The sequence below is a fragment of the Phyllostomus hastatus genome, unplaced genomic scaffold (assembly GCF_019186645.2).
Source record: "Phyllostomus hastatus isolate PE091 unplaced genomic scaffold, TTU_PhHast_1.1 phas_scaffold_39, whole genome shotgun sequence".
Classification (NCBI taxonomy): domain Eukaryota; kingdom Metazoa; phylum Chordata; class Mammalia; order Chiroptera; family Phyllostomidae; genus Phyllostomus; species Phyllostomus hastatus.
This window is the reverse complement of record NW_025334028.1, coordinates 12,900,624-12,927,094: the sequence shown is the minus strand read 5'-3', so window position 1 is coordinate 12,927,094 and position 26,471 is coordinate 12,900,624. Positions and strand designations below refer to the sequence as shown.

The window sequence follows — 26,471 nt, the reverse complement described above, 5'->3', positions numbered from 1 at the left end:
TTTCTGAACATAAATGTCAGTCTCAAAGTCTGTTTCCCACAGAAACCAACTTAATAAAACTTTTCCAGACTTCTTTCCCCTCTGCTTTGAACCACTCTACCATCAAGGCTTTTAAGGTATTAATCGTTGTCATATCTATTCACTAAACTCCAACAAAATATATTATTTAAAAATTTGTTATAATCTATAGTGCAAAGAATCTATAAAAATGCAATGCATCTTAATTTCTTGCTCCAAGTATATAGCTATAAATTTATGAGACAGGTGGCAAGCCCTGGCTGGTGTGGCTCAGTGGATTGAGTGCCAGCCTATGAACAAAAGGGTTGCCTGTTCAATTCCCAGTCAGGGCACATGCCTGGGTTGTGGGCCAGATCCCCAGTATGGGACAAGCGAGAGGCAACCACACATTGCTGTTTCTCTCCCTCTCTTTCTCCCTCCTTTCCCCTCTCTTTAAAAAATAAATAAATAAAATCTTTAAAAAAGAAAAAGAGCAGTGGCAAAAAGACAAGTCAATAATGACTTTAAACATTCCAAATGCTGTTCAGCACTGTACATCCTTTATTCAGTGAAATTTTAAAAATATAAGCACTTTTATTTTCTAAAATTTCTTTTTTACTGATTTTCCCCAAATCCTGTTCTTGATCTAGAATAGTGAAAAAGTTGAAAGTGCTTTATGCCTCCTATATTTGTCAGTAGAAAAGAGCAAAAAGGTAATATTAGAGCATCAATTTATAAAATGTTCATTTTTTTTCTCCTTTGTATCTACACACAAAAAACCACAACTTTCAAAATAAATTTTCTTGGTTTTTCCCATAGTCATGAGTTAAGGTATCATTATAAAGGAAAAGAAGGGCATGTAACAAATTAGAGATGCTTGCCTAAGTTTTTGATCATCTGCTTCTATATAATTATTTTACTAAAATGGCCATAGACATCTATTGAGAGAGCAAAAGACATCTTGAATTACACAGAGAAAAATCCTAAGAGAAAGTAGACATTTGCGCATACACAAATACACCATGGTTTGAAAACCATTGTTGTTATGTAAATTTTAATTAATTCTCCAATTTGATGGGCAGTTAAACAGAGATTTCAACATGTACTTATAATAAAATACAGACATGCAATTATTTTCTCATTCTTTTACTGCATGTCTACCCGTTAAACCACAGATGCCTTAAGTGAAGTACAATTTCAGAATTACCTAAAGACCAAGAAAAAGGATCAACTTTCTTGCAATCAATGTCTTCTAATTACATAGAGGCCAAAAAGAAAAAAATGGTCAAGAACAGTTTCTCTCAACTTTGGCCACGCTTTGAATCACCACAGCATTCACAAATCTTGGAAGCCAACTCACATTCTGGACCAGCTAAGTCAGAATCTCTAGAGGCATCAGCAGTTTTTTTAAGGCCCCCAGGTGATTTCAAAGGGCAACCAAGGTTGAGAATAATTGTTCTGGGAAAAAGGGTTATGTCACCTAGAGGGCTCTGAGACAGAAGACAGACAGACCTTCAGACACACACACACACACACACACACACACACACACACACACACACACCAACCACACTCCCTCTTCGGGCCTATCTAGAGAACAAGACAAAAGAAAAACGAGCAGCTAGGGTTTAACACTCACTAAATCAACAAGACCTAGAACCAAATATAGCAAAGGCCTGGCACTAATGAATAAGTCAGCATTTTATACAAAAATGGAGCCTGTTACTACACAGATGCTTTTTCTTGGTTCTTTAATTGATTCTTCATGTGATATAGTAACAGGGTAACGTGATTTGATCATTCTCTGTATCTAAACAAAAATCTATGGTTAACAGCTTAAGTAAAAGTATACAGGTTTCAGTTTTTTAAAAAAGAGCAACACCTTCCTAACTAATGTTTGCTTTTATTTTTTCTCTGTTATCTTACATTTATAATACATACCACTTTTAACAGGTGTTTAAACGTTAACTTGCCCTATTTCACTAACACTATCTTACTCTACTTCCTTTTCACCAGTGTTTTCTTTGCCAGTCCAGTGTTAACTACAGTAAGTCTAAAATTCAACTCCAGCTTTTCTCCTCCCTGTCTGCTTGAGGATCGGCAGCTGCCATCATGTACAACCCAGTAAATATTCAGGCTGGGAAGCTCAGGACCAGCACATCCTTCACCCTGGGAAGGCAACAGCATGTAAGCCAGAAATTCAGGAAAAACTAGCCAAAATGTACAAGATGACGACAGATGGCATCTTTGTATCTGGATTTGGGACCCATTTTGGTGGTGGTAAGATAACTGACTTTGGCATGATTTATGATTCCTTACATTAGGCAAGGAAAAATGAACCCAAACATGGACTTGCAAGACGTGGCCTGTGTGAGAAGAAGACCTGAAGAAAACAGCAAAAGGAATGCAAGAACAGAAGGAAGAAAGTCAGGGAACTGCAAAGGCCAGTGTTGGTGCTGGCAAGGAGTAAAGATTCTCCGGTGACTTTAGCTGTAGTGGTTGTGCAGATTTTTCATGAGAGGATTAATAAACTAAAAACTTCTTTAAAAACCCAACTACATAAAGGGTGGTGCAAAAGTCGGTTTACAGTTGTGAGTACCTGAAACACAGAGTTTATTCTTACATTACTATTTATTAATTATGGTACTATTTCCCATACAAACAACTGTAAACCTACTGTTACCCCATCCCATATGTCAGCTACCATATTTATAAAAGGAAGGAAACAAAGCCTTATGTTGAATTGCACAGGAAAAATATTATTGGATATTTTGGATAATATTACTCAAGTCAGTTTCTTAGGAAAAATGGATGCTTCAAACTCTACTATTTGTGGACAAAATGTTATTAACCTGCAGAGATTCAGTGCTCTTCATCCTTCACTTTGTTGGCTTCTTGAAGAAACACAGAATAATCTCAGCTTTCCTCACGATTTCTCTGTGAAGCACTAAAGCTGGGCCTAAAATGGGTCTCAAGCCAGAGTTCCAAGTCACCCAGATGGCAACACTAGACAGAAGCTCCTCCAGGCGGCTGACCTGGGAAATAGCTGTCAGTTTTGTCTGTCCAACCTGCAGCCTCAGGCTCCACCACAGCCTTTTCTACCAAAAACAGAGAATTATGGCAAAATATCAGACTGCTATGAAGAATCTCCAGGGCTGAAAGGGCCCCTTGTCTCCACAGTTCTTCATTTTATTCCCAACCAATTAGAAATCCTTTATCACAATGAACCTTCTCCGCTCCTCCAGGACAGGATAAGGATCCATGCATCACATATGTTTGGTCTTCCCTAAATGCTTGTTTAGTAAAAGCGGGGTGGGCAAGAGAGAAAGCACAAGAGTAGAAAAGATGGGGGAAGGCACAAAACAACTCTGTAGTGCTGGTTTCAGGCTGATTTTCCTCATCCAGGAACAGAGCAATGAGTTAAAGCACTGTTGCAGGTACCTGGGCCATATTACCTTCAAAATACAGGGTCTGACACAAATAATGCCCCTTTTTTTATTACAAAGCCTTTTATTACAAAATCATAAGCATGTAATTCTGTAACATTACAATATCATACTCAAGCACACCATATGAGATTATAGGAGAAATGGTCAAATTAAAACTATAAATTATTACACCCATATTATTACCTTACCAACCACATTCAAGCAGGCCTTACTTCTGCTGGACCCTGTACTAGAATGTGATTCTTCCTGACTTACCCACTACAGTGATGCAGGAGACAGTACAAGGGAAATTTTAGTATGGCACAATGAGCAGATTATAAATGAGAAAGGATACCTGAATACTGGGGTATCTCTTCTATATTTAGTATATACTCAATCACATCAAAAAAAAAACCACTAAGTTCCAAACATCTAGCATTTTCACTACTTCAGGAGGAAGGAAAGAAATGGGAAGTCGAATAATGCCAAAGTAAGTATGAACTCTCTGGGTCTCCTTAAATCTCTTTTGGAACAGATGTAGATATAAATAATTTTAAATTATAATGGAATTCTATGATTAAAATACCAGAAAAAAATATTGGCACTTCAAGAAAGCAAACTGAGGCTAAATAAGGTCTAATTTTCTTATTTTAATAAGATAAAATTGGTAAAAAAAAAAAACAACAACAAAGAGTGACATATTGCTTGTGTAGTTATTTACTTATTTTTCCATGTAATTATTTATTAAAATAAATACTGCTTCGCCATCATTCAACCCCCAAAATAATAGTCAAAAGAAAATTTTACCTCATATTTGGAGCAAAGTACAAAAGTTTGGTCTCCTCCAGAGAAGATCTGCTTAACAATATGATATTTAAAGCGATCTGTCAAAAAAATTTTCAACAGCATATTTTTCAATAATTAAAGTTTTTCCTTGATCCCTTTCCTAATATTCTTCATGATGGTTTCCTATACATTTTAATTATGTCAGAGAAATAAAAGCCTTGTCTCCTGGCTCTTTGCCCAGGACTGTTTCTATTTCAATTAAAAATAAATACATCCAATGGTAGCTTCCATTCTCAGCTGACCTCTGCCCCCACCCCAAAAGCCAGCTAATCGTGACCTTGTTTCTATTTTTCATTCTAACTCTGTCATGCCACCAACCTGCAATTTCAAACAGTTTCTACTATAAACAGTAACACATGCCTGACAAATAATTCAACACTGCATGTGGTGATCCCTACTTCCTTCAGGATAAAACTTGCTGTAAGGACCTGCATGTCCTACTCCCTGCTTTATCTCCCATCACACTGTGTGCATGGTGGTACTCTAAAACCATCACCTTGCTTTTATTTCTAACATAATACCATGGTATTTCACACCTCTGTGCCTTTTCCTTCTACCACCACCAGTACACACTGTGTCCGCATGAATGGTGCCTCCTAGAGCATTAAGTGGAACAGTGCTCCTGGAATTGTGCGACTCCTGTACTCACCACGGCCCACCCGCTCCCTGTCCTCTACCTGGCTAACTCCACATCATCCTTGAAGGCCAGCTTAAACTCCTCCCAACCAGAATTCTACTTGCTGCCTTCTTCTGTGCTCCCATATCAACATGAAAGGTTCCTAACACCACAGCATTTACCATAAGAAACTGAAATTTACCTACTTATGTTATAGAAATCATTTTGGCAAACATCATAGCACAAATTTATGATCACATAAGTTAGGTTCTAATTAAACTTCAACAATATGTGGCTTCAAATTAACCTATAAAAAACACTTGAGTGTTTCAAGTTGGTACATTACTTAAACACATGCATTCCTAGCATAAGTACAATACCTTGAGAAAAAGAAATTTACAAATAATGGCGGAAAGGATACCAAGCCATTCTTTCACTTTTAGGAACATCACCAAGACAAAAATCTTGTTTATTTTATATTTTAAGGTCTACATTTCTTAGATACTCATATATTCATTCCACAAATATTTACTGAGTGAGAAGTTCATGCCAGGCCCTGTGCTACACGCTAGGTTTATAAAGAGGAAAAAAATTCAGTCCCTGTCCTTAAGCTATTTATAATCCAGTAGAGAATTTATGATTGTTGTTTAAAAAAAAATCCTTATCAAGCCATTAGTGTACCACTTTATAGTCTTCAAATCAAAATTAATTATTAATTTATGCTTCTTTTAATGACTCTCCAGCTCCATTTCAGCCTCTGGATTTATTCATACTGAGTGACTATCTTACTTTGGAATCCAATGAAATGGATATTGTGCTATTTATTTTTTAAGGAAAGAAAAAATGTCATACAAAGCAATTGTGTCATGTTATAACCAAAATACTAATAGCAAAGGGAAGCAACACAGTACAAGCATTAAGACCACAGGCTTTAGAATGAGGCAGACTTGGGTTTAAATCCTGCTCCAGAATCTGTGTGATCTTGGGCAAGTTATTTAACTTCCTTAAGACTCAGTTTCCTCATCTCCAGCATAAGGATAATAACTACTAGTTCTTGAAGTTATTCTGAGTGCTTAGCATACTAACGGAACTTGGTTAAGCATTCAATAAACATTAACTTCCATTATTAGTAACAATAATAATTAAAATGTATACAATACCACCAAGGTCCCTGGGGCCAAAAGAACATTTTCTAATTTATTATGATCTCAACTATAGATCCTCGTGCAGTTAGTACTCAAATATTTGTTGATCGATATTAAAAATAAACACTTCATATTCATTCTCTCCAAAACACTTCGAGAAAAAAATAGAAACATGTTCTCGAAACAAAGGTCTTTATCATTTAAAATATCATTAAATTCCAATGAAAATCACTCTTACCAGCTCTGGCTGAAAGCTGGCCACTATGGGCGGCCCAGTAACCTTTCACGGGAGATGGGCACTTAATGTTACAAGTGTGTCCAGTTCCTAATTGACCTCTCGCTCCGCAACCGAATGCATAGATAAGTCCAGAAGAAGGCACAAAGGCTAGGGTGTGTTGTCTGGGGGGAAGTAATTACATTTAAAACAATTACTGAATACAGATATACACTCAGACACTCAGATGCTGACCTTTTTTAAATATAAATGTATCTCATTATTTATTTAGATGTCTAAGTTCCCGCATTAGATTTTCACAAGCTGGTGAATACTCACAAATTATTTCTCCCCCAGAACTATAACCACTCATTTCCAGACAGTATAAATATATGGTTGAACTAACATTAATACCTACCACTTTATCAATTACATAATAAAACAAATTATCAAGTATCCAAATATTTAGTTATACAGCTCAAAATGCATATAAAATATTACATATCTGCTCAATTCATTAGCAAACATTAGCTTCAATTCACTAGCTTCTTTTTTTGCAAGAGAGGATGGGAAGGAAAAAAAATCACACTTCAAACAAATATAAGTTGGTAAACAATTTCAGAAGGTATGAAAAAATACAAGAATTTCAAAATTTTTATGATTAAGAATTGTCTTAGCAACAACAAAGCATCTCTACCTTTAAAAAATATGTACTAAAGAACATATTTTATATTTCTACACAAGACAAAGGCAATACTTTACTGAAAATACTGAATAGCTCCCTCCCATTCTTTTCTCAGGCCCTCCCTATAAGTTGCACCCCAAGTGCAAACATTAAAATTAACTGTAAGGCTTTTTGTCTGGAGACATTAAAGGCAGGCTCCCACACAATGTAGATTTTTACAATGGAGGCTTCCCATAACAGCACAAAGTGAGATTTAGAGGAGGACATTAAATAATAATTAAGAGTTGCTACAAAAATCAAAAAGTTGAGCAAACCTGATGCACATGTGTGTGAATGTGAGAGATGTAAACATAAAGTACGCAGGCAAATAACCATACACACCCCACTTTCTATGTCTGAAACGGCAGGAGGGCTAAACCACACAAGGCCCACAGCATTCATGGTTCCTGAGATTTTAGTTGTGTATGATACTAAAAATATCCAAGTATTGTGCTGAGTATTTTGGCACCTATTCTTTCTAAATCTCTTATATGTTGATAAGATTCTGGCATGGAATAGATTTAAAGACATAACTCAATACTGCATGATTTCAGGAAAACTCAACTGGTACAAATAATAAGCACATTTTAAATGCTGAACAGTAACAATCTTTTGCTAAGTGTCAAAATAGGTTGATCATAACCCAAACGTAGAAGATGCAATTCTATCAAACTTGTGGCCTGGTAAACTGCTTTTCAAAGCTTTTCAAAGCCATATTCCTATGGAAGCTTTGGATATATGCTTAAGACTTTGACTTTTAATGTTCACATGTGAGTAAAGCAATTCCTAAGTGTGCCCCTAGAAAGCCTCCACCGTGTTTCTATGTGATTCTTTTGGCAGTGGCTGGCTCTCCATAATATGATCCTTCTCTGACACTCTAGGTCATGGGGAAGACGGCCAGACTTGGAAAGCTCTGGATGGCTTGCTGCATTTGGCCTCTAGGGGAGGGAAGAAGCAGGGTGGACCAGGCAAAGTTTCCTAGAAGTTTTCCAAAGCTCTCTTACTTTTCTTTTTTTAGGTCTTCCCTACAGCCTGGTACTCTTTATCCCAAAAGAAGCCTAATGTCCCTATGTTGCTCCATTTACCTAAAGCCCTTCCTTGCCACACCCTGCTCAGATCCAACTCTCTCCAAACTTTCACCATAGGTGTGCATGCAGCGAAGGTTTCTTAAAATAATGGTGGTTAGGTCTAACCCCATATTCTCCATCACTGCAAAGACAAGATCCATTTCTGGGCATAACAGATACTAGGAAACTCTTACGAGCACTCACCTGCCACAAGCAATCTGAGTTACTTCACTGCCCATCAGTTCTAGAACTCTTCTTGGATTAACCTCATCGTTCATGGAATCATGTCCAAGTTGCCCGCAGGAACCAGCACCAAAGGTAAACACACCTCCACTCTAACAAGGAACAAAACACCACATGACTGCACTGTGTCACTGTGTTAGAGTACACTCCTCTAAAACCCTCTGTATACAAAATTCGTATCACAATAGGCTGTACAAGAACACTATGCTCACTTGACACTTGGCCAAAATCACTTCCTTGGAATGTTCATTAAATTAAAAAAATAATAAGAAAGGAACTTAAGACTCCATCTTTTTGGAATAAAGACAGCACTGCTCAAAGGAATGTGTGCTATCTGTAAATTTTGAAAGTTGTTTAAAAGAACAATGATGTGTTAGGAAGCAAAACAAACAAACGAAAAAAGAAATAGGAGAAATGAGATGAATGCATGATCATTCACATATAAAAAAGTAACCACTCTAAAAATTCCTTGGTAAATTAGATATATTTTTAACAACTATATGTGAACAAATGCTAAGACATTTTATTAAAGTGAATCTATAACAGTTTCTTCAACCCAAAAATAATTTTCACTCTCTCTAGATGTGACTCTTTTTTTAGTACATTTTATTGATTATGCTATTACAGTTGTCCCATCTTTTTCTTCCCTTTATCCCCCTTCACCCAGTAACCCTCATTCCCTCCAGCAATCCCCTCCCTTAGCTCATGTCCATGGGTCACACACAGAAGTTCTTTGGCTTCTCCATTTCCTATACTATTCTTAACCTCCCTCTATCTCTTTTGTAACTACCAATTTATGCTTCTTATTCCCTGTATCTTTTCCCCCATTCTACCCCTCCTGTCCCCCTGCTCCTAACCCTCCATGTGATCTCCATTTCTGTGATTCTGTTCCTGTTCTAGCTGTTTGCTTAGTTTTTGTTTTTTAGGTTCAGTTGTTGATAGTCATGAGTTTGTTGTCATTTTAGTGTTCATAGTTTTGATTTTCTTTTTCTTAGATAAATCCCTTTAACATTTCATATAATAAGGGCTTGGTGATGATGAACTCCTTTAACTTGACCTTATCTGGGAAGCACTTTATCTGCCCTTACATTCTAAACCATAACTTTGCTGGATAAAGTAATATTGGATGTAGGTCCTTGCCTTTCATGACTTGGAATACTTCTTTCCAGCCCCTTCTTGCCTGCAAGATTTCTTTTGAGAAATCAGCTGATGGTCTTATGGGAACTCCTTTGTAGGTAACTGTCTCGTTTTCTCATGCTGTTTTTAAGCTTCTCTCCTGATCTTTAATCTTGGCTAATGTAATTATGATGTGCCTTGGTGTGTGCTTCCTTGAGTTCAACTTCTTTGGGATTCTCTGGACTTCCTGGAAGTCTATTTCCTTTGCCAGACTGGGGAAGTTCTCCTTCATTATTCTTTCAAATAAGTTTTCAATTTCTTGCTTTTCCTTTCTCCTTCTGGTACCTCTATGATTCAGATGTTGGAACATTTAAAGTTGTCCCACAAGTTCCTATGCCTCTCCTCATTTTTTTGAATTCTTGTTTCTTCATTCTGTTCTGGTTGAATATTTATTTCTCTATTCACTGTTGGTTCCCTGTATATTTTTCTTTATCTCATTTTGTATAGCCTTCACTTCTTCCTTTATATTGTGACCATACTCAATCATTTCTCTGAGCATCCTTATTACCAGTGTTTTGAACTCTGCATCTGATAGGCTATTTTCTGGTCACTTAGTTCTTTTTCTGGAGTTCTGATCTGTTCTTTGATTTAGGCCATATTTCTTTATCTGGGTGCACTTGTGACATTGTAAGGGGCATAGCCTTAGATGTTCACCAAGGCAGGGCAACCCCAATTCACCATGCTGTGGTGTTGTCTGTGGGGGAGGGGTCAGAGAGGGAACAATGCCACTTTTTAGGCTCTTACCTCACTTTTAGTCACTTCCTCCACTTCCCACAAGCAAATTGCATCCTTTTGATGCTGATTCCTGGGTGGGTAGGCCCCTCCAATGGATTCTCCTGTGATACTGGCAGTCTCTCCCATCACGGCAACCTCCACAGGTTTTTACAGTCAGAGGTTCTGAAGCTTTCTCTTCCCAGAGTTGGAACCCTGGACTGCACAGTCTGTCTCATTCCCTAATTGTTCCTCCTGGTTTATCCAAAAGTGAATGTGGAACCACCTGTCTGCCAGCTGCCACCTTGCCAGCCCGGTCCCAGCCAGCACCTTGCTGTGCATCCTCTCCACCCCAGCTGCCCATCTCCACCCCTCCTACCAATCTGGATGAATGTTTCTTCTTTAACTCCTTGGTTGTTGGACTTCCATACTGTTCAATTTTCTGGCAGTTCTGGTTGTTTTTTGTTTTTAAATTGGTTGTTATCCTTCTCTTCGTTGTGTGAGGAAGAGAAGAGTATCTACCTATGCCTGCACCTTTGAAAGTTGGATGTAACTCTTTTAGAAGCAAAAGAAATAGGCTGATAATTTTAAAATATTAATTACATTGCACTTTCTACATATTCAGATGGCTAGTTTTAAAGAAACCCAGAATGTTGTTACATAGACCATATTTTAAGATTATATAAATTGAACTATTTTCAAATAACATCACTACTCTCTCTCAGAAACACTATCAAAAATAATCAATGATAATCATCCATATCATACCCAGCACCAAAGTGTCACAGAACAAACCAGAATACTCCAGAGTCCCTTACTTTTGTGAGGACTGCTGTGTGTTCTTCTCCACAACTAATATAGACAACTTTTTGTGTTCGTAAGAGTTTCACATGGCAAGGAGACTCTCGATCTAGAATAAGATCAATATCAGAATGTCACTATCATTTGTTCTTGTGATGAAATATACATACCAATCTTACCACAAATTTTGGTTCACCCTAGATAGCTGACTCCCATATTCAACTTCTTGCCCACATCTCCATTTGGATGTCCGACAGACATATCATTTTTAATATATCTAAAACCTAATCTATGGTTTTCCCCACACTCCCCACCTCTGCCCACCCACCTCCCCACCACCCCGCCATACACACAGAGTCTTTCTCTTTTCATGAATGGTAACTTTATCCTTCCAGCTTTTCCTCTCTTTATTTCAAACCACACATCCAACAGTGAATAAAACCAACTGGTCCCATCTTCAAAACAGATACAAAACCCGGCTTGACTCCCACTGCCTCCAAATTGGTCGTCTAGCTTCCCCCAGACCCACTGTAGCCAAAGCCAAGAGAAATCACTCCTCTCCTCAAAGCCCTCATGTCTTCCTCTTTCACTGTGAGAAAAAGCCAAAACCCTGCCCCTGCCCTACTGCGGCCTCCATGACCGGCCTACACTGACTGCCTGACCTCCAGCTCTGCTATTCCCCCTTCCCACTCCACTCTCAACCACACCACACCACGTATCTTTCCACACCACAGCCTTTGCTCATCCTGTTCCCTTTGTTCAGGTACTCACATGTTTCGTTTCTTACCTGACTTCCTACAGGGCTCTGCTCAAACATCCTCTTATCATCCTCCCTGATCACTATTTGTAAAACGGGACATTTTCCTCTCAAACCCCTGACATAGTATATATTTACTGGTTTGTTGTTGGCACCTGCCCACTACATGCAATCTTCACTAAGTCAAGGTATTATCTCTTTTGTTCACTGCTGCACCCTTAGTACCTAACATGGGTCCAGCACATAGTAGATCCTCAAGAAACATGTGTTAAATAAGTGTGTTTTTGAACCAAAAAGGTGCATGTGAAGAATTTACTTACCTTCTTCATCACTGAGCCCTAGCTGCCCTGCATTATTCATCCCCCAGCCAAAAACAGCTCCAGAGAGAGACAGGGCAAAGCTGTGGGCCCCTCCTGCAGCCACCTGAGCCAGTGGGATCCCCTCCAGGGACCTTACCCTCTGCGGGCTGGCCTGGGAGGGAAACTCCTTCCCCAGGCCCAGTTGCCCATGGCTGTTCTTCCCCCAGGTAAAAAACTGACCATCTGAAATAAGAACAGAATATCTGATATTAAATAATCTCCCTAGAACAATACTGCTGCCCAGTAGGGTCATCTGGTAGTTGACCCCATATATACACCAAACCCACCCAAAGGCAACCGAGCAGAGACACTTCATGCTGTAGTTCTGTCATAACCAAAACTCCCACTAGTCATAACAACAAAGAAATAAGCTGAGTCTTACTACTCTTCAAAGACTACTAACATTTATGCAAATAAAAAATTAAATGTTTAAGTCAATTCAGTTTTGAATAGGCCAATTACCATGCTTAGATCCACTAAGCAAGCTGAACTATTTTGACTCCCCAAAGACCATGAGACCCAGGACTTTATGAGTCCAGCTATGAACGGGATTGACTACACCACAGAGTATCGAACAGGACATATCAGTGTAGACTTCCTTCAAATTTATTCTAACATAGAATACAGTATTATTTGCAAGCTTAGGTTTCTCTAATTCCCTTTTCATTTATTGGGGCACCTGATAGTGGAACAGTGAGCTTGATAGTGAACTGTAGCTAAGAAAAACTAATCTTCTCTCTGCAACAACATCTGGGCGCAGCCCTGCCTGCTGCTCCTCTTCCCCTGGGAGAGAGCTGGAGCAGCTGTGATGGCCACCTTCTTCATCATCCACACCCTGAGAAAAGTAAGGTGCCTGGGAACTACCACTGTCCAGCAGCAATGCATAGACCCTAACCAGCTAATTGAAAGTTTCCAGTTAGGTAACACCACCCAAAAATGCAAAGAGAAGTGGTGGCAAAATTATCATAACATTAGCATAATGTTACATTACCAGCTGCAAGAGCCAAGCAATGCCAGTTGCCACAAGAAACTTGTAATATTGTCTGCTGGTTCAGCTTTTGTATTAACCTGAAACAGAAAAGGATTTATTCTTAAGAAGCGCATTAACAAACAATGATCAGAAATATTCCCAACTAAATAAAACAGTTGTAATAAATAACATCATTTTTTCTAAAAGACTTTAAAAAATCAAATATATAATCTTACATGATATAATTCCATTAGGTCTTTCACTAACCTCCTGCCCCTTAGGTATTATTTAAAAAAAAACAAGCTTCTGCACTTAAACCCATTGCCACACCCTCTGTTAATTCCCACCTGTCATCTCCAATTCAGGAACAAATGGAGTAAAGCTACAGAAGACAGTTCCCTAAGAATGTGGCTGGTGTCTAAATGGCTTTCAAAATGAAGGCAATGCCATGATCCAGCACTTCCACTTGTGAGTATGTATCCAAAAGAATTGAAAGCAGCATCCCAAAGAGATATCTCTACACCCACGTTAATGGCAGCATTATTCACAACAGCCAAAAGGTAGATGCAACCCAAGTGTCCATCAACAGATGAGTGAACGAAATATAGCATATAAATTGAATATTTTTGTATAATCTTTATTATATTTTCCCATTAATCAACCTTAAAAAGAAAATTCTGAAACATGCTTCAATGTGGGTGAAACTTGAGGACATTACACTAAACTGAAATAACCCAGTCACAAAAAGACAAATACTGTATGATATGATTCCACTTATGAGATACTGAGTGTAATCAAATTCACAAAAACAGAAAGTAAAATGGTAGTTGCCAGGGGCTCGAGGAGGAAAAATGGGTGGTGCTGTTTACCGAGTATAGAGTTTAACTTTTAACTTTTAGAGTTTAAAGTCCTGGAGATTGGTCACAATGTTTAATATGAATATTCTTAATGCCACAGAACTGTACACTTAAAAATGGTTAAGATGGTAAATTCTATGGTATGTATATTTTACCACAATTAAAGAAAAAATAAGGGCAATGCTTCCAAAACCCTGATTTCCTAGAATGGTAAACAGGAAGATCATATGATTACTTTTCAAATCAAATTCCTCTGCTCGCTCATATGAAAGGCAGATAAGAACAGGACCTGCTTCACAGGGGTGCAGTGAGAATTAAATGGAAAAAATAAAGTGCCTTGCACTGCCCAGCAGAGTTGGGCAGTCTGGGAATAGCTCCTCCTCTCTGCTTTAACAGTTCACAAATTGCCCTATTCCTCTTTGTTAAGCATATGCCATAGAAACAAAGGAGTCAGACTGACATGCACTTGGGAGGGGGATATTTTAGCAAATAGGAGGGGCAAGGGGGGGAGAATTATAATGGTAGCTATTGCTTTTGTTAATGTTTTATTTTCTCAGATATAAAAAAGTTAAAATAGAGTTTACGTGTGCATTTAATACCAATTAACACCCAACTATTTTAATTGAAATGTAATTGTAGATTCACATGCAGTTGTAAGAAATAATGGAGAGATTCCTTACCCCATTTTCCCCAATGGTAACATTTTGCCCAGTTATACTTGTCCCATTTTCCCCAATGGTAATGCTTTGCAAAACTGTAGTATAATATCATAACCAGAATACTGACATTAATACAATCTACTAAGCTCATTCATATTTCACCAGTTTTATTTGTACTCATTTCTGAGTGTTTATTAATCCTACCACCTGTGTACATTCATGTATCCACACCATAGTCAAGATACTAAATAGTCCCAACACCACAAGGATTCCTGGTGATGCACTTTTACTATTTCCCTCCCCCATCCATAGGTCCTGGCAATCACTAATCTATACCCCATCTCTAAAATTTTGTCATTTCAAGAATATTATACAAATAGAATCATACTCATATTTTTTTGCATTGCTTTTAGAGAGAGAGGAAGGGAAAGAAACATCCATGTGAGAGAAAAGCATCAACTGGTTGCCCCTCATATATGCCCAGTTGACAAATCATACATACCGGGACAGGATATCAAACTCAAAACCTAGGAATGTGCTGTGACTGGGAATCAAACCCACAACCTTTTGGTTGCAGGATGACACTCCAACCAACTGAGCCACACCAGCCAGGGAGGAATCATACTCACATTTTTCAACTTGGGATACACACTTCTATAAATAATTACAATTTTTGTGACGAGTACTATAACAGTATAAGGCACAGTAGTAGCACAAAGGACTAGCAATTAAATGAAGAAAACAGAAACTAAAATGTAAGTCTAACAAAGCAACAGCAGTAAGTAATATTTACAACAATTGACATTTGAAAACTCAGATTCCTTTCTCTGACATTCTTACCTGGGCACTGCCACTGAATCCTCAGTAGTCATGAGTCCCAGCTGACCATCACTCCCTGCACCCCAAGAAAACAGCTGGCCCCGGTCACTGAGGGCCAAACTGTGGGACTCGCCACACGCCACATGGACAATGTGCTGATCTGCCAAAGCTCCAATTTGCTCTGAAAGAGACCAAACCAAAGCAGGAAAATGTATGACCAAGAAACAGGAATTGCACAGAATTACCTTCCCAGGTAGTTTGTTTTTCATATTCATATTAGAGGTTATAAATTTTATATGTTTCTAAAAGCTGTCAATTTAGATCCCACCTATACTGGCCAGCACACATATCTCAGATGGTCTTTCATGTGCCTGGACTGGGAGGAGAGCATTCTAGGAGGGGGTCTCATTGTCCCCAGGCAGAATTTCACTCAATCCCACTGCTTTCAGCAATATGCCTCATTTTCACTCACATTTGGGCCTCTCTGGTTTGGTCACCCTACAATGCTCCCTTCCCAATCCAGAAAAACACCTTTCTCCCTCAGTTCCAGAACAGAGTCTCATACATATCTAGCCAAAAGATAAGAGAATTTCTCTGAGAAAACTAGCTCAAAAGACGCACACATACAAACATTTGTGAGTACCCCAGTGAAATGTCCAGCTTCCCACTAATTAACAAGACTTGCCAACACACAGCTTCACTCAGATTTTAGCACCTCATTCTTAAATACGAAAGACTGGCCTAGAATCATAATAGATTTGAGGAAAAGCTTAACATGAAAAGCAAAGAGAAAAACAAACAAAAAATGAACTTTAAAGAAAAGGATTGTGCAGGGAACAGGAAAAAAATGTTTAAGTCACTAGAGAAATAAAAGATAGGGAGCATTCAAATATTCAGAAAGCAAACAAAACTACCTTGAAGAATAGAAATAAGGCAGCATGAATGTAAAGGAAAAACGTTCAAAAGCAGGATAGGAAGTTAGAATTAAAGAAATTTTCCAAGAAATAGAACAAAAAAAGCAAAGAGTAAAATGAGGAAACAAAGAAAGAAATCAAGGGATTATTCTAAGGGGTCCAAAAACAAGTAAGAACTAAAAAAAAAAAAAAGAAGAACAACAACAACAAAACACAAGTTAGAAAACTTCAAAGAAGGAAAAAAAGATTTCTTATTATCTAATGACATGAGTTTTGCACTGAAAGGCCCTATTAAGACTCAGAATAATGACTGATAAAAGACTGACTTCTGAAAGTTCTCAAGAGTTTATACATAATAGAACAGATATCAGAATGGCATCAGATTTCTCAAAATCAATACCAAAAACTAGAAGACAATGAAGCAATGCCTTCATAGTTCTGAAGGAAAATGACTTCCAACTGAGAATTCTATACTTAGCCAACTATGAATCAAATGTGAGGGGGAAAATGAATTTTCAGGCACATAAGGCTCTCAAAATATTTTACTTCCCACACTGCCTTTCTCAGAAATTATCAAAAAATCATGCCTCCAAAACAAAGGAATAGGCAGGAAACAAGAATTTACATAGCAGAGGTGAAGACTATTTCCAATGTAGCTATGTAGCAGGCCTATGAAGCAAAGAATGTCTCCATGGTGAAAAAGGAAATACAATCTGATGAGTTTTACACTACATTGTACTATTTGGTCGGACAATACAGAGGTTACAATGACAACGCTGGGAAATGAAATAATTAACTCCAGAAAACACCAAATGTTTTACAGGAAGTAAAAGTAATCACAGTACATGAAGTCATAATAACCAAATAAATGTAATTTATATTACATAGTTAAAAACTTAATTGTCAGTTTATTTTTTAAAAATCAACTATTTGGGAACACAGAAGCATCCAGAGATGAGGAAGAAGAAAGGGTGGGTGGAGAATATGAGAGAATGCTAATCTTCCCCAGTGTGAAGTCTCCAGATTATGTCCAAGACTGAAAAAAAATAAAAAATAACATCATAAGCACGTTATTTAGAAATATAAAGTAAATATCCAAGTAACAGCCTCTGCAAGTGAGACCCAAGGGCGAGGACAGTGCAGCAGGGAGCTGTTATTCGACCTCGGCACAGCCTGTGGAAAGGTAGTATTTGAAAACAAAGTATCTTTTTTTAAACTTAAGCAGCTGAAAACACGCTCCTATCAGAAAATCTCCTGAAAGATGCCCTGACTCCTGAGGTTCCCATCAGCCACCCTCTTTAACCTCTTTGCTATCAGAGCCTACCTCTCACCTCAGCCTTGCCCTATGCACTGCACTAAGAGCAGCCTTGTCTTCACTTTAGAAAAATGCACAATAAGATACTCCTACTGAAGTCGCTCAGGTCACCTAACTTCACTCCTCCGGCCATATTTCCACCTGGAACCACAGCTGCGGGATTTGGGCAGTTTTTACTTCCTCCCAGGCCTGGCTGACACCTCAGCTAGGATTGAAGGCTGCCCCACAACCTGACCTCCTATGCTGCCCAGTAGCCTTTCCTGCCTGGATGTCAGCAGACAGCCTAACGTGACAATACTGCTTCTCCACTGCCTGACAGGACAGTCTCTACCTGATCTGCCACCTCTCTCCTTGCCTCAAAATCCATCATCAGCACCCCTCTTGATCTTGTTTACCACAGCTAAGCAGCCTCAAGAGGGCATGTCTAGAGTTCAAGTAGCATTTCTCCCCAGTCTGGTCAAGCCCTAGGCAAACCAATTCCTGTCCCATCAACCACCGAAACAGACCTCAGTTTACTGTCACAACAAAACGTGCAGCCCCAAATGCAGAGAAACTGTTCAGTAAAGCAAAGATTTGTGGAGAATTAAACCACTGGTTATACCAAGTTCAACTTATTTTTTTTCTAGCCAGAAAACAGAGCTCATCTGTTTCAGACTGGGGGTCTGTTACAGTGAAATTACAATTGTACTTGAACAAAAATAAAATAGACAAACAAATAAATAAATAATTTAAAAAAGAAAGAAAATCTTGAGAAAAAGAAAATAAGAAATATAATAAAATGAAGTATGAAATTTAAAGAGCTTAAAAAATAAAAATGCACAATAAAAATAAAAAATAAAAAAAAAATAAACAAACAATCCCTCCCTAGGTCAGGCCAATAAATTCTGCTTCGTTCATACCTCTCACTGACCACACCCCCGTCCCAGTTGGGAACATTCAGCCTGAGATGCACATTTTCACATGCAGTCTCTTCTGATTCATTATATCAAGACTCTATACTATATTTTACAAATTATGACAGAACCTCAACCCACACATTAAAATAAGCACACAGGAAATACCTGGTATTTTTTTAGGATAAAAGTACATTTTCTCTGTGGTCCTCTCAAAGCAACACTTTAAAGTCTTTAGAAGTGTTGAGCAATGTTACCAACTCTGACTGAGCCAAGGAAATAGAGCAGAAGAGTGGCAAATGTGGAATGCTGCTTAGAGCACTTCAGCAGTCCAATTGGACTTACATGATTAGGATTATTTCTACTTGGCTTGTGAGCCCATGATAATTTTTAATGTATTTTCAAGTTATAATAGGGATGATACGGGCCTAGAAGGTAGATGGGATGATACCAATACTTAATTAATTCTTGCAACAACTCAGTGAGGCAAGGGCTCTATAAGCCCCAGCTCAGAATACGATATAACCTAGTCAAGGTTCACAACTAATGAGAGGCGGAGCGAAGACTGGGCTCAGGCCTTTCTGACTTCAGTGCCCATTACACTCACTAGGCTATCGTCTTCCCCTCTGAAAATGGACTAAGCAGATTTTAAATTGATGAAAGTAACTATGAATTGAATAGCCTAGGTATGGATAACGGCAAATTGACTCTTTCCACCACTGACAATTAATATGAGAACATATACTCAGTAGTTCACAGTTAACAATATGAGCAGTTGGCTGGAAAGTACACAGGATATACAAAATTATTGATCAGTATTGAGTGTTAAATTTTTAACTAATAAAACTATCACAAAATAAATTAAATGTCAGTAGTTGGTATGACAAAAGGGATTAGCATGGGAAATCCAGTTCTTTGTCCTGCTGTCCTGTGGATTCTAAGTCCTCACACTTACCCACCGCTGGTTGCTGTTGCCCACTGAACTCTCACTCTAGTCCACTCTAGTCTCATTGCTGCTTTCAACTCTTCATCAGATAATCCCAACATCTGTGTCACTCCAGCAATGGCACCTGTTGTCTCTTCCCAGGCTAGCTGAGACTTTCCTGGATTTTTATATGCTGAATAATTTTGGATTATACCATGAAAATGTTTGACTATTACATTATAAGACTCTGGGTCTCACTGAAATCTTCTAGTGAACGTTAACAATTTTGTTTTAGTTTTTAAAACCTGTTCAGTGCTATTTGGATGTGTGCCCTGCGGGCACCATATGATGTCCAATCTGGAACCTGGGTAGTGGTCTATTTGTTATTTCATATCTCAGAACCATCTATATGCTAAGTAGGAAAACATCCACATAATCACGACTCAGAGGTGAGCCCACAGTTCATAGATAACCATATGGAGCTGCTTTCCTGAGCTTTCCCTCATCTGAGATCCCCCACAACACTTCAAGGTTTCCTGGGGCTTCTTTTTAGCTCTACAGCCTACAAACTGTACTCCAATAGCTGTGCTGCCTCTGGGGCCAAATGGCAACAGGACCAGAAGGAGAAATGGTCAACTCAATGCCAGTTCAGTGGTACTTGCAATTCTGGTCTTCTTTCCTAATCTACCTGCCATTATTTATTTTCCAGCATCCTCAAAAATCTGCTCCAAGCATTCTGTCCAGGTTTTATAGCTGCATTCAGTAGGGAGGAATGTGCTTATGCCATCCTGTCTAGAACTAGAAACCCAGAGACAGATTTTTAAAATAACTTTTTTTCCTACTATGTGTTTTTTTTTTTAATCAGAGAAAGTCCACAGTCTTTGTTCTACTTGGGAAAAAAAAAAAGAAAGAAAAAGAAAAGAGAAAGAAAAAGATAAAAACGAAGACACAGCTTTACCACAAATGCTCAACTGAAAGTATGTTTAACATTCCTTTACAGTTAAGTGCTCGATTCCTGGAGGCAAGCAAGATATCTGCAGCAGATACTTCACTAAAGTTATCCTACCATACGTATCAAAAACTTACTTGTTTAATCCTGTGTAGGACATCCAGTTTTAAACAATCATGAAACTAAATCTTTCCAAATAAAGAATCAGAGAGAAATTTCAGTTATGATAGTTCAGAGTAGTATTTATCAGTTTCAGAGACAGGTGACTTAATTGAGCCATAATGCTCATATACAGAACCCCAAAATGAAAAATGGTTCTAAGAATACTTTCTTCTCAAAGCCATAAATCTAAATTTACCTTGTATGCTTTTGGATGCAATAAGCCAAATACACTGACTACATGAATTAGAACATATGGAGGCCTGTCACAGGCAATGGGAGAGGAAAAGGATTTTTTTTTTGAGTCATTAGCACTCCACTACTCAGAAAAAAATCAGCGGTAGTGACTCAGTTATTTTCAAGAACTCAGAATTGCCAACCATGGTATAATCTGATACCTTAGAATAATTTTGTAGAGAAAGATTGTAAATTAGGAAACTACCCGATGGCTCTGGTAGAGAGAATCCTAAAAGCAGAAGGACCTCTGTGGTAGAAATACAGTGGTGTGTATAACTTGCTACAGTTAAATACCTAAATCCTCCAGTTCATAATTCAAGACCCCTCCAAGAAAAATGAAATGTTAATCCTCAGGAACAAAATACTAACAGTCCCTCAAAGGTCAACTCACATGCTTTATCCTTCAGAGCTTTCCTTTTCTGTACAATGACAGCACCAAAGTGCCTACAAGAACTACAAGAAATGCCAGGAAACACCTGTTGAACATATAAAGTCTTTAACATCAAAGTTCAAATGTCAGGCATTAAGATGTCTCAAATGACAACCAAAGAAGTCACAGACATTAAAATGCTATGATTCATATTAAAGGAGGAAAAAACAAACTGGTTATTTCAAAACCACTGGAGGAGTTCATGCATATTTCAAAGCATCATCATCCTTTACAGGGAGAATGGAGTAGAATGGACAAACTAAAACATTTTCAAAAAATACATGACTCGGAAGAGACAGAACCAAGACAGGTCCATGTAGAAATTGGATCTACTAATATAAATAGAACATTGTTAAGAACACCCATTTCCCCCACTTCTGTACATCTTTTGTTACTACAGGAGGCTTCTTCACATAGGCATGCTCCGTGACTACATTTCCAGCCTAGGTCCTGTCTCTGGAGAATGGGGGGTGGGGCTGAAAATTCTAGTCTTCTAATCATTACCTGGTTCTTCTGGTGACTAGGCCCCACCCAGAAGCCCAGCCACTCACTTCATTAGAACAAAAGATGCTCTTAGTTCTCTTATCACTTAGGAATTTACAAAGTTTTTAGGAGCCCTGTGTCAGGAATGGGGTCAAAAACCAAATATTAGAGTAAGAGATACAGTGGTTTTATCACTTGGGAAATTACGAGGGTTTTTAAGAGCTCTGTGCCAGGAACTAGGAGCAGAGGCCTATATATATATATTTTTTTTTCTATTATCTCATAAACATTTATTCTTATCCAGAATAAAAACCTACCCCTCCCAATTTTTACTACATACTACACTTTACCACTAGCACTATTCTACATCCTTAGAGCTCAAATATTTGACTTTGGCCTCCTTGGCCAAAACGCATGGACTGACCCAAAAGAAAATAAAAACCTCTCTATACTAAGTCACAAAATACACACTACAAGCTGACATTTTAACTGTGCAATCACAACAAAATACTTGCTACTCCACTTCTTTTCAAAGAGGCGGTGTAAAAGTCCCTATTTCTGCTTCATCAAATAAACTGTAGTAAATGTAAAAATTATATTTGATTAAATCAAAAATATAGAGAAAATAAGTTTATTAGGTGTTAGGTAAAATGAAGAAAGGACAAAAAAGTGAAGTTATAATACAAATCCTATCTATACTTCTTAATAAAGTAAATAGTAGACACCTAATGTTAGTATGCTACCCATCAGGACAAACTTTAAGGAAGGCATTTTGACTATATTCCATAAGCCTTAGAATTTTGCGTGGTCTTTGATAGCAGCTGAATTTCTACAAATGTATTCTAAAGAAATACTGTACACTGCACTGCTATTAACAGGGAAAAAAAGAAAGGAACTTGGGATTATACACTATAAGTTGAAATATACAGTCTTTTAAAAAGGTAATATATTAATAGATCAACATGAACATGATTATCATATAAAACTATTCATGAGATATTAAGAGAAAATGAAGGTTACAAAAAAAGTATGATATGACTTCATGTTAAAAATTATATTGATATTTAAAAAATACTGGAAGGATATATTTCTAAGTAGTAAGTATGCTTTTTTCTTCAGGGTGATAAAATAATCCTCTCAGTAATTGATAAAACAAATAAAAACAAAATCTGTAAAATAGATATATACTGATATAAAACATATAGGAGATCTGAACAGCACTATCAACCAAACTGACCTAATTGACATATACAGAAAGCTCCACCCATCACCAGCAAAATACATTGTTTTCAATAGAAGATATAGAGCATTCACCAAAAACGGACCATTTTCTGGGCCTCAAAACAAATCTGAATAAATTTAAAAAGTCTGAAATCATACAAAATTTGTCCTCTGACCACATGGTATTAAACTAAAAATAATTAACTGAAAAATATCAGTAAAATAGCCATATAGTTGAATATTAAAATATACACTTCTAAATAACCCATGGATCAAAGTTAAAAAAATCATAAGACAAATTATTATAAAATATTATGAACTGAATAAAAATAAAAGCACATCCAATTAAAATTTATTGGAATATAGTTAAAGTGATGCTTAAAAGGAAATTTTAATATGAAATGCTTATTAGCATAAAAGAAAAGCAGCAAAACAGTCATTTAAAATTTCACACTAAGAAACAGGAAAATTTTTCATGGCAGTTACTCTTACTGCTTGGAGCCTTAGGTAGTGGGAATTTGGTCCATCATATATTTAAGCTAACTTGTCTTCACTCCCAGCACCATGAGGATGAGGTGGCTGTTCATTTGTGCCTTCTGATTTTTGCAGAGTCAAATAACTACAACAACAACAAGAAAAACTAAAACAATTTAGCAAATTGTCCTGGTCAGATAGCTCAGTTGGTTGGAGAATTGTCCCATACACCAAAAGGTTGCAGGTTTGATCCCTAGGCGGGGCACATATGTAGGTTGTGGATTCAATCCCCAGTTGGGGTGGTTAGGGGAGGCAATCAATGTTTCTCTGTCACATGTCTTTCTCTGTCTCATCAATAATCCTACCCTCAAGTGAAAATTAAGTGAAGAATAAAAAATAAGTAAAGCTCTTTTAAAAAGAATAAGATGGTACATTTTATGCTATGTGTATTTTGCCCCAATAAAAAAAAAAAACACTACATTGATTCTGAACTTGTTATATACATGGAGCACCCACTATATCCATAATAATCAAATAACCAACACTTAATGACTGCTTCCTGTGTGCCAGGAACTGTTTTAACTGCAATTTATGTTCTATTTCATTTAATCACCCTATGAGTACCTGTTTATGAGTGCCTAACCCTATGAGCCAGGCACTCATAAACAGATCTTCATTTTTTTAAAAGATTTTATTTACTGATTTTTAGAGAAAGGGGAAAGAAGGGAGGGAGAGAGACATCAATGTGTGGTTGCTCTCATGTGCTCCATGCTGGGGACCTGACCCACAACCCAGGTATGTGCCCTGACTGGGAATCTAACCATCAACTCTTTGGTTTGCAGGCCAGCACTCAATCCACTGATCCACAGCAGGTAGGGCTAGATTTTCATTTTTAAAGAATGTCTCAGGCTCTAATGCTCTGCTAGTAAGAATATAAAATGGTATAACCACTTTGGAAAATAGTTGGCAGTTTTTCAAAACACAGACTTGACTCCATGACCCAATAATTCCACTTCTAAGTATATACCCAAGGGAAACAAAAACATATATCCACACAAAACCTTGAGCACAAATTCCATAGCAGCATTATTTATAATAGCCTAAAAGTTGGAACAACTCAATATCCATCAACTGATAAAGTATAAATAAAATGTGATACACACACAATGGAATATAATTGGGCAATAAAAAGGAATGAAGTACTGATACAACACAGATGAACCTTGAAAACACTATGCCAAGTAAAAGTCAGTCAGTCACAAAAAACCTCATATTGTGAGTCCATTTACATGAAATGTCCTGAATAGGTAAATATATAGATTAGTTGTTGCCTAAGGACAGGGGTTAGAAGATAGGGGGAGGAGTTGAATGACTGCTAGTGGTTATGGGGCTTCTTCAATAAAGCTATTACTAAACAACAAAGATGTCTCAGTGTAGAAGGCAGGTACAAACTTGAGTCAGTGGGCTGTCACAGCAGTACAAGTGCAGTTAGCGGCCATAGATGTAACCACACAGCTTCTCATTCTGTAATACTCACAGTTTTAGGGTTACAAATGAAACTCCATATGTATTTTTTCAAGTTTTTTAATGTAATTTTTTGCTTTAATTTCTTATAAAATTTTGTACAAATACAGGAATTCTATATCAATTGACTGCTTCTGAAATATATATTCATAACACATTTTATATTTTATTGTATTTATCTCCATTACCATTTACCCCCCTTATACTCCCTTTCTTCCAGGTAATCACCACACTGTTGTCCATGTCCCTGAGTCCTTTGTCCTTATTGCCTGATCCCTCCACTCCCTAAGCCCCCACCTTAGCTGTTATCCTGCTCCCCATCTATGAGTCTATCTCTGTTTTGCTTCTTACTTCAGTCTGTTCATTAGATTCCACATATGAGTGAAATCATATGGTATTTGTCTTTCTCTGAATGTTTTATTTCACTTAGCATAATGTTCTCCGGGTCCATCCATGCTGTTGCAAAGGGTAAACTTTTCTTTTTCACATCTGGGTAGTATTCCATTGTGTAAATGCCCAATAGTCATTTTATCCCTTATCTACTGATGGACACTTGGGCTGCTTCCATAACCTGGCAATTGTAAATAACACTGCAATGAACATAGGGATGTTTATGTTCTTTTGGATTAGTGTTTTGGGTTCCTTTGGATATATGCCCAGAAGTGGGATCGCTGGGTCAAAAGGCATATCCATTTTTAATTTTCTGAGTTATCTCCAGGCTGCAGGAGTCTGCATTCCCACCAACAGTGCAAAAGGGTTCACCTTCCCCCACATCCTCACCAGCACCTGTTGTTTGTTGATTTATTGATGGTAGCCATTCTGACAAGTGTGATGGTATCTCATTGTGGTTTTAATTTGCATTTCTCTGATGGTTAGTAATGCTGAACATCTTTTCACACGTCTACTAGCCATCTGTGTGTCCTCTTTGGAGAAGTGTCTATTCAAGGTTCTAAACATATTCACCCATTTTTCCTATTATTTTTGTAGTTTTACATTTTACATTTATGTCTTTCATACATTTGTAAGTTACTTTTGAATATGGAGTGAGCTAGAGAGTCTAGGTCTATTTGCAGGTGAACAACCAATTATATGGACTCCATTTATTAAGTAAACCATCCTCTCCTACTGAAATGCCCCACTAAGCATATGCCTGACTCACCTGGGCAGCCACGCAATCTTGATCAGAAATAAATTATGCATAAAAGCTTAAGAAAAGTCAAAGTGCCTTAGTACTTTATATAAATATGCAAATTACACAGAGCAAAATTCAGAGTCAAGAATGCATTAAGGGACGAACAACAGTAAAAGCAAAAGAAGACCAAAGTATGGCTTCTTCTTGACTTGTGGGTCTGGCGTCGCCATGATGGTTAGTCCAAAACAAGGGACAGAGAGTAGCCAGTTCAACAGAAAGGATTCATTTATCTTGAAGTCTTTGGCTCCTTCCAGTCTTTCCTGGGACAGAGCTTTCACTGGTCAGTTTCATCCACATGCACTACAGCCTGAAACTCTCCAAGCCCGGCACTCAATGATCTGTCCTAAGAAGTTCTCCAGATAGCTC

General features: G+C 37.7%; 1 protein-coding gene and 1 non-coding gene across 5 annotated transcripts in view; one reads left to right on the top strand and one right to left on the bottom strand.

The window, feature by feature from the left end:
- HERC3 (HECT and RLD domain containing E3 ubiquitin protein ligase 3) overlaps positions 1-26,471 on the bottom strand; it is a 107,760-nt gene that overhangs the window by 58,786 nt on the left and 22,503 nt on the right. For all 4 annotated transcript variants that reach the window (XM_045820106.1, XM_045820109.1, XM_045820107.1 and 1 more), the window contains 7 exons: positions 15,411-15,570; positions 13,076-13,152; positions 12,046-12,267; positions 10,986-11,077; positions 8,242-8,372; positions 6,271-6,431; positions 4,233-4,309 (listed from right to left, as the gene is read on the bottom strand). In XM_045820106.1, coding sequence (XP_045676062.1) covers positions 4,233-4,309; positions 6,271-6,431; positions 8,242-8,372; positions 10,986-11,077; positions 12,046-12,267; positions 13,076-13,152; positions 15,411-15,570 — 920 coding nt within the window. The remainder of the gene's footprint in view (positions 1-4,232; positions 4,310-6,270; positions 6,432-8,241; positions 8,373-10,985; positions 11,078-12,045; positions 12,268-13,075; positions 13,153-15,410; positions 15,571-26,471) is intronic.
- Positions 23,389-23,536, top strand: LOC123806977. The gene has a single exon (XR_006783557.1). It is a non-coding gene; the product is annotated as a small nucleolar RNA SNORA79 (small nucleolar RNA).